General features: G+C 38.2%; 1 protein-coding gene across 1 annotated transcript in view; it reads left to right on the top strand.

Moving 5' to 3' along the window:
* Positions 1–272: 272 nt before the first annotated feature.
* The window catches only part of LOC144958792 (nuclear receptor subfamily 1 group D member 1-like), a 32,378-nt gene continuing 22,773 nt past the window's right edge, over positions 273–9,877 (top strand). The window contains exons 1-2 of the mRNA XM_078890995.1: positions 273–887; positions 6,130–6,522. Of these exons, the coding sequence (XP_078747121.1) occupies positions 6,489–6,522 (34 nt within the window). The 5' untranslated portion in view covers positions 273–887; positions 6,130–6,488. The remainder of the gene's footprint in view (positions 888–6,129; positions 6,523–9,877) is intronic.

A 9,877-nucleotide genomic window follows, 5' to 3' on the forward strand; every position in this document is an offset into this window, starting at 1 on the left:
GTAAAATAATCATAAAAAGTATAAGTATTTGCTTTTTGTTCCAAAATCCTGTGCTAATATATGTTACTATCATTTTTTTTAAAATATAGATATATATATTTACCAACAAACTTATTATACTACATTACACTTTCTAATATTTTTTAATTGGCTTAATATTATTAAAAAGACGACTTGAGCTGGCCTGACGGGAGGGCGAGGAGAGGGCAAAAACTCATCGAGCGGTAATGATGTCGGTTACGTAAAGGGAAGGAAAAAAAGCGAGTGAGAGAGGGGAAAAAAATGGTATAAGATTTCTCGCATATGTGCCAAGTGATAGAAGAATAAAAATAAAAAACCCGTGATTTAAAAACAACCCCTCGGTAATGGGTGGTGGTTGTAATAAATACTTGCTGCTTCCATCAAATCCGTCATTTGACACGGTCGTTCTGAGAGGAATGTATTCTTTTGTTTCTATTGCTGCCTTCATCAAACAATAGGGACGGAATGACCTTCAATGAGTCTACTCAGCATAGCAGCAACCGAATTTCTCGTGTGGCCTATAATAGGACAAGTGTTTGTGTTGTGTGTTTGACAGCATAATATTTTAAACTGGAACCTCGCCATCAGTTGTGATAAGATTAAAGCAATATTAAACAGTTTTACTTCAAGATACTAATATTTTCTTCCTCTCGGATTACCTTATCTTATCATGAATGTATACCAATATAGAGCATTATACATGGGCCTAAAAATAAAGCGCATGGCATAATATAGAAATTCAACCAATATCTGTGTTATTTGTGATTGAGAAAAGGAGATCTTAGTGTGTGTTCTCTTTATGTGTTCATTTTGATATATTATTGGAGATTTTCTCGGATCTCCATAGCCAAGGAGAGAAAAAATTGGTGAGTGGCTTTGACGTGGCGTGTATGTGCTAGGAATTTGCGGAAAACAACCGTGTAATCAGTCACCTTGTCTTTATGTAAACAATCAAGTACATAGTACTGTAGGTGTGTGTGTATCCTTTTAAGCGATTAAATAGTTTATATCTTTATTTGCACAATCAAACCAAACATCTCCGTATTAAATGTGCAGTAAAACACGTTGTCTCTATGTGCTCAATATAACAATTGATCTCTATCGTAATGTGGGAAAACACACACACACACACACACACACACTAATAAAACAGTTCCTATGCGTGCAGTCAAATAATTGGTCTAAACGTGAGTAATTATAGATCATGTCCTCGTGTACAATCAAATAGTTTCTCTTTATATTAATATATAGCAATACAACTTTGTCTTGTCTGTGTGTTATCAAACAGTTTGTATCCTCTTGTGCAATTAAACAGTTTGTTTCTATGTGTAATCAATTATGTTAATTCTAGACCATGTGCCATCGAACGGTTTGTCCCTATGTGAACGCAGTTTGTCTCGATGTGAACGCATTTTCTCTCTATGTGCAATTGAACAGTTTCTTTCTACGTGCAATCAATTATGTTAACTCTAGACCACGTGTCGTCGAACGGTTAACATATAATTAGCCAAAAGAATAATAGTACATTTTAATTAATATTTTAATGATGCTATGGGTAGTTAATGTCATCCCGTATGGTGGTCCGCTACTCGATTTATTTTAATGGGGGTCCTTATCTGTTTGGATGTGACTAGTGGTGACGTCAAGGTTGCTTCTGCCTTGTTATTTTGTGGAGGAGCCTTTTCCATTCTACGGTTGCCCCAGTCGGTCTCTTGATAGTAGATTCAACTCTGGATCAACTTGTAACCAAATGGACATTTACTCAGTACCCCGTTGGATGCTTACTCGGTACCCCGATGGACGTTTGGTCGGTACCCCAATCTGTGAAAATACCTGAGCAAATCTTTGACCAGTTGCAACATTTTTATATTCCTTATGAGCAGTGATGTCGTGAGGATTTTCAATTAACAACCCTTGACATCATCACTGGTCTAAATTGTGTTAGTTAGTCATGATCCTTAATTTAATTAACGAGAAACAGGAAGGTTATTGGAATGGGGAAAGATAAGTAAACACTGAGAGCATAAGAATCAATACATATACTATCGCGTATTCGAGATAGCACATTTGTAAATGTAATTCATGCCATGTAATTCATTCATTTGGAAGGCATACAGACAAGAGAGTGAATTAAATATGTTTTTAATAATAACATGAATTATCAATTTCTGTTAATAACACGAGTTATCGATTTCTGTTATTTCATAGGTTGTGTGGGGGCGAAGTGGCCGAGTGGTTAAGGTATTACACTGTGATCCGGATGACCCGGGTTCGAGCCCCGCTTCATGCCCCCCGACTGTGGAACTCCATCAATATTGAAACTAAAAATAGTGAAAATCCACTTATCTTTAGAAAACGGTTAAAAACTGAGCTTTTCTGTAGGGCATATAATTTGGACTCTTAGTATGTATTTTATTATAATATATTATGTTATCATCGAATTTGTGTGGTTTTAACATGCCAGTTCTATATTTGTATATCATACATGATGTGTTGATGTAAAGCGCCAGTGAGCAATTCCAAATTGGAACTAGGCGCTATATAAGTTCATTATATTATATTATTTCGTTTCTTTCCTTGAGCAAGATTATTAACCCCCAATTTGCTCACTTGGACAACATGGGTGATTCCTGTTGACATCAGACATCTTGTTTGATGAGTTATCTATATTCCTTCGTGGAATGCCTAGGCGACGATATCTTATGATATCGTGGCGCAAAGGGCATAATTTTTTATTATTTTTTTTTATAGGTTGTGTCTACTTACGAACCAGCCGAAAACACAATATTAATTATTACTCACTACACATACTAGTTTTAGATGGCATTAATTAATCCTGGGCATACACTGGGATTTTATTTTCCGTGACTTACTAGTGAGTTTTCCTGTGCTTCATACAGAGTACGAGTGACACTGACACTATACGAAAGTGTTTTTTTTTTTTATTGATGCTATGCGTATATATAAAATACTTACTACATCTGCCCGCCAGATGAAATATAGGCTTACACACACAACTTTGTGTAACCTTAAACGTTTGTGGTCTGATTATTTTCGTAAGAACAATTTTAAATCACCCAACTGGCGGTCTAGAGATTAATACGCGATAATAACAAAGAACTAAGTGACGTCATCTTCATAATTGAATGATACTAGACGTGAAGTCAAATAGATAGTATGCGCTTGGCTAAGAAGCTCACAATATTGCCACCCGGAAGTATAACGGACCAACTCACAAAACTATGTGTAACCTTGAACGTTTATAGTCTGGTTAAACCGTTTAGTGAGAATTACTCATAAACGCGGATGGCAAAAAAAAGCAATAATAAAGATCTGAGTGACGTCAACTTCGTTATCTCTAAAGTCATGATGAGAAAAGCATTAGGTACACACTAACACCATGACATGAACACTGGCCACCGACCTCTCGACAAGAGATGACAAAACACATACATAGTGCATAAAAATGGTTACTACACACGTATCACAGCTTACACACGACTTTGTCATTAGGGACCAAATTAAATAATAATTTGCACGACCCAAGTATCCACATAGGAATGGTATCTTGATCTCAGTGTAGTGGAGCTGGAGTTTATCCCGGATTCTATATAATATATAGCCAGAAACGGACAATCGCAATTGCTTGCCACCCTTTGGATAGGACGCCAATCTATCGCAAAGTACTTTCCGCCAGATCGAACAGAACCAGCTACTAAATCACAACTGGGTGGACGAGGAGGGGTTGGGTGGGGGGGGGGGAGGTCGGAAAAAAATCTCGACTTTACCCGGGATCGATCTCGGTCCTTTGGGTGTGAAGCGAATGCTCTACAGATAAACTGTCGGGACCCTTATCCCCATAGGTCAAGCATAGTTGAAATAAAGCATCGTAATTTTTACTGTAAAAAAGTAATAAACAAAAAAGATAATATGACAGCTTCAAAAAAAAAAATAATAAGAATTTAATACCAGCACCGAACGATTCATAAATATATTACTTAAAAACGTAGTTCTCCGCCGTCTAACTGGTTTTTAACTAGTCTAATGTATTTATGTCTTGTTTTGTTTTAATTTTGGCTTAGGAAGGGTTTTGAGCCTGAAACGGTCCGTGTTTGTTATTTTGTTATATAACCTGTTATATTCATCTTTGTTTATTACTTTTTAAAGCCTACAGCTTCAGGCAGCTTCGTATCACTTTGACTTCTAATCAGGACCCCCCCCCCCCCCCCCATGATACACTCACACACATATTCACACACACACGCACACACACACACACACACACACACACACACACACACACCTGATGATACTTCTTATTCCATTAAGGTCACAGCTTCAGGCTGAAGACTGTATGGCCGTCTTGTCAGTAACGGGGGTTTTCGAGAGAAGCAGGGATCGATATGTTAAAGTCATGGGTCTTTCGAAAGGGTTTGTTTACAATTGGTTGGAAGTTGGTAGGATTAGGACTTCCGAAAAGTGAGTGGAGCAGGCACTTATGTTGATAACAACAAGAAATGAAATGAGTAGGAAAGTGCCAGAAGACAACAGAGAATAAGAAAATTTCGCGGCGGGGCGGCGAAGGGGGCTCGAACCCGCGACCTTACACTGATACAACTCCGCCTGACCGGAGAGATCGTGACTCTACCGTATGCCGTGGATAAAATGGATATTAACTCACTCAACCCCTAACACCGACTATATCCGTAGTTTACCCGGGTTGCTTTTACCCATAGTGACTTTTACAAAAAGTTCAAGAAGCTTTTACATCTCATGCCTATCTATACATTACATTTTTATGAGATAAATTTTAGGCGTAGTATCAAGGCTAATGTTTTTAGTCTTTGCATGTTGATGATCGTTGAATCAAATTATCTATGTCTGTTTATTTTTAATACATTTTTTCCAATTCTGAAAAGTAGCAAAAATCTCTAGGATTGAGTGAGTTAATGGTGGCGTTTAGTGGACCAGTTTCCTGTCCGAGAATAGAGTCCAGCGACGTCAGTATTCTGCCGCGATGTTTTAAAAAATCACGTATTTAAAATTTTGGCCAGAAAACTCGTCCTTCAAATATCAATCGATCAAAATAATGACTCATCTTGGCAAAAAACTTCACGAAGTATTTCTTAAGTCCCAGGCTTGAGAGTTTTTGCCAAGATGAGAGTGAAGAATGATAACTCCTTTGTTTAGGTCTCAATACTCTTCAACAGTCGTAACGTCACTTCCTTCCTAATGACGCATGGTAACTTAGTAACTGGCTCTAAACTATCGGAACAATGGCGGACGCCCTTATGAAATATTTCTCCGGCGAGTATAAAGCGTATCCAGAAGAAAAAAAACACATACATTTGATCATGTTTTGACTTTTACACATTCTGATCACAAGGCGTATGAAAAGTTCTAGCCAGCATGAAAAATAAAAATAAATGATTTTCTTTGTTTAGAACCAAGATGGCCGCCGTTGCCAGGCGGCGTGACATCAGATTATTGAATCGTATTCGATATATTGAATATAGCAAAAGTATTGTCTGACAAGATGTGGGACAATGACCGGAAAATTCAACTCGGGTATCCTTGAGAACATTATATTATCTAGTCCAACACACAAGACCAGCCTATATCGTGTATTGCTGTCTGAGATCAAATCGTGCGGCTTATGGGTCACACGATATGTGTGGCCAAACTTCTAGATCATCCGCCAAGCGGGGTGCTTGGAAAAGCCTCTTTTCTTTTATTATAATTATTATTACTACTACTACCACTACTACTACTACTACTACTACTACTACTACTACTACTACTACTACTACTACTACTACTACTTCTACTACTACTACTACTACTACTACTATTACTACGACTATTATTATTATTATTATTATTATTATTATTATTATTATTATTATTATTATTATTATTATTATTATTATTATTATTATTATTATTGGTAATGTTGCTGTTGGCTAGGGACCCCTGTTAAGCGCCTTGAACACTTTAAGTGGATATTGTTCTATATAAATGTATTTTAATAGTTATTCCCCAGATACCTAAAAAAAAGTGTTGATTTTTGGATTTATGTTTGATTTATATTTAATTTCTTCCTCACAGAGATCAGCTACAATTTCTGTCAGTGTGACGACGGAATCTATTTCACCTTTCAAGGAGGGAAAGTCTCGCAAACCCGTGGACTATCATTCTAATGAAGGAAACTCCTGGCGTGTTCTTCATTTACTTCTCACGAAAAAGATGATTAGATAAAAACAAGAGAATATATATATATTATACTCTATGCAAAGTATAATTTAATTTAGTATGAACATTATACGAGTCTGAATTTGTGTACGCTCGTTGGCTGGGGATCTTCAAGAGAGAGAGAGAGAGAGATAGCTCGGCCTCCGGTGTCTATTCGGACCCGATCACAGTTAGGGCTGGCTTCTTTTTCCCAATCGTCCTCCTCGCCCTCCGACATGATGGTGCTTGATGATAGAAGCTACGGTGGCAGTAAGTAAAAGTCCAAATAAACAGATGTACAGTTAAATCCTAAAATAAATAATAATGTGAAATTGAATGTAAGCTTCAATTTAATGTTAGCTTCAAGTTAAATCCTAATAAAGCCAACACCACGGGCCCAGAAAGATCGGTCGGTTTACTTTAAGCAAGTTTGACTTTATCCATTATCATTGAAACACGCTTAATTTAGATAGATAAAGAGCAGACATTTTGGGGTCATTTAGAGGTGTTGACTTTAAACAGAAGTTGACTTTAAGAGTGTTGACTTTATGGGGATTCCACTGTACAAAATGTTAGCTTTTTTCCTCGTTCACGAAATTATGTGACCCATTGCCTCTAAACATCATTATGTCTTGATGTACCAGATGCCAAAAGTAGTAGGGTTTTCTTCTTTTATTTAATTTTTTTTTTTTTTACATTACTCACTTAGTTCATCCTCTTCGGGTCTTGAGGCACATAGGGCATTCACCAGACATCTCCATTTTTTGCGATCGGCTGCTTTTGCGGTGGCTGTATTCCAGGACAGTCCTGCTTCCTTTATTTCTTTCTCCTTAGTCCTTCGCCTCTTCTGTTGGTGCATAAACTTGAATAATATTGGTGTCAACTACAGGTCCTCTTAGCTTAACCAGCAAAACTCTGTCTGAGATTGCTACGTGCCCTTTGTAAAATTTGGTTGATTGTTGGTCTAAGATCATCCCTACTCCTTTTTGGAAAGAGGTTCCACCACTCCATATGATCTTATATGTCGTGTTGTTTTCTTGTTTTGACATGGTTCCCTGCTCTTTCCATCTCATCTCTGCCAGGCCAAGAATATTTTTTGGAGCCGTTTCATTTCTTTTAGAATGTTGTTTAGTTTTCCTTTTTGGGCACAGGTCCTGACATTCCATGTCCCAATTTTGGTTTTGTCACATTTGTTAAATTTATTTCGCCTAGTAACTGGCTGACGGTTCGGTGTGACCTGACGAACATCACGCTCCCAACCGAGTGGGGCAGCAGTCTTCCGTGAAAACATGCTCCCCTTTACGCTGTCACCGTTTAACTTTTTGGACTTTTTCATGCAGTTAACTCGGCAAAGTTACAAGAATGGTTTGCCATTGCCTATTCTTGTCGCCCTCTGCAGTTGGCCAGCTTGACCTGTTACCGTTCGACACCACGAGGAGGTTGCAGTAGGGCTTGATGATGAGCTATCTTTGCAGACTTGGCATCATCCATCACCCCGAAAACAACAACACCTGCAATATAACGATTCACGGCGAGCAACTTACCAACGTAGAACGTTTTAAATACCTAGGTTCAATAGTGACAACAGATGGAAGATGTAACCGAGACATACGAGCAAGAATAACTCAAGCCAAACAGGCCTTCATGGACCTGGGAAACATTTTGAAAAACAAACAGATGTCGTTCGGGATTAGATTCCGAGTCTTGAAGTGCTACGTGTGGCCAATCTTGTTATACGGATGCGAAAGCTGGACTTCAAATGCAGAAACACAAAAGAACATTGAAGCTTTTGAAATGTGGTGCTTGAGAAGGATGCAGAGAATATCGTATACTGCACACAAAACGAACGAAGAAGTGCTAAAACAAACATACCAACAAAGGAAACTAATGCCCTTAATAGCGGATCGACAACTATCCTTTTTCGGACACATAGTAAGGAAAGATAAGAATGAATACCTGGCAAGTTGTGGAAAAATACCTGGTAAACGCGCCCGGGGGAGACAAAGAAAAACACTCATAGACCAACTGAAGGGCTTCACCAACCTAACAATCCAAGAGCTGTTTGAAAAAGCAAGAGACAGGGAGGAATGGAGAGAGATAATTCATGCAGTATCCGAAGCCTGGACCAGGCATGGAACCTAGAAGAAGAAGAAGTCCTTCGCCAGGTTTCGTTGGGTCTGATCCGCTCAAAAATTAAATAAAACATGGTGCGCAAGGCTCATACGTGGACTTCAGGGTTACAACAGTGAGCCCATAACAATTTGGGTTATCAGACCTGCAAACATGTGCATCTAGGCCCATAACTTTTGGGTGGTTATCAGACGTACGTATCGGCATTATGTGTGACGTTTTCCACCTCAAGCTGTGTCAAGTTTTAAATAGCTGTTGTCGATTTAATCAGTATATAGTCTTGTCAAAAGGGACGCTTTCATTTATTATTTGCACGCGTTGGTGGTGATGATGGAACTAGACATGGCGTGCAAATTCACAATTGATGTGGTGACAAAATTTCGCTGGGTATTTTTTATCTCATCATCTCGAAATAATGCACATCATAGATAGTATTTGACGTCATCGGGTCTTTATTGCTTTTTTTACCATCCGCGTTTATGAGTAATTCTCACTAAACTGTATTAACCAGATTATAAAAGTTTACGGTGACACATAGTTTTGAGTGAGAGTGAGTTTACTCTCATTCACACATACAGAAACACACACATACACACATTCAAACATACACAAACACATTTACACACACAAAAGACATAACACATCATTGTTTGCGCATACAACGCGTGCATGCAATGAATACACACATACACCCCCCTCCCTCTCACTCTCACACAAACACACACAAACACACACACACACACACACACACACACACACACACAAACACTCCCTGATTAAAAAAAAAAAAGCAAACTCACATTTTTGGCTTGTTGAGTGCTTTGTACATGTGAAATGATATCAGATTTGCGCTTTGCTCTGTGTTCATCCTCTAAATTTCTTTGGCCCTTCAGAAAACAGATGGCGCCACCTATAGATAGTATGCGCTTGGCTAAGAAGCTCATAACATTGCCATCCGGAAGTATAACGGACCAACAAACAAAACTGTGTGTATCCATGAATGTTTATAATCAGGTTAATACAGTTTAGTGAACATTACTCATAAACGCGGATGGCAAAAAAACAATAACAAAGACCTCAGTGACGTCAACTTCGAACTATCTATATTTAAAATGACGTCACTCGGCTCTTTGTCGTTGTTTTTAAACAGCCGTTGGATGATTAGTTCTCACTGAAATATATCAATCAGACTATAAACGTTTATGGTTTCACATAGTTTTGTAGGATGGTACGTTATGTCCGGCTGGTGGATGTTATGGACATTTTACCTAAACCCATAGCATCAATTGCATTAATAGCATCAAATAATCACAACGTCCGCCAGCCTCATTATAACGTACCAACACACAAAATAATGCGAAACCTTAAACGTTTATGGTTTTGATTGATATAATTTAGTGAGAACTAATCATTGAACTGAATGGCTGTCTAAAGGTGATAGCAAAGAACGGAGTGACGTCAGTTTGTTTCCATCTTTGGATTTTATTAAGCGCAA

Source organism: Berghia stephanieae, chromosome 13 (assembly GCF_034508935.2).
Source record: "Berghia stephanieae isolate SIO BIC M18660-M18661 chromosome 13, UCSD_Bste_1.3, whole genome shotgun sequence".
Classification (NCBI taxonomy): Eukaryota; Metazoa; Mollusca; class Gastropoda; order Nudibranchia; family Aeolidiidae; genus Berghia; species Berghia stephanieae.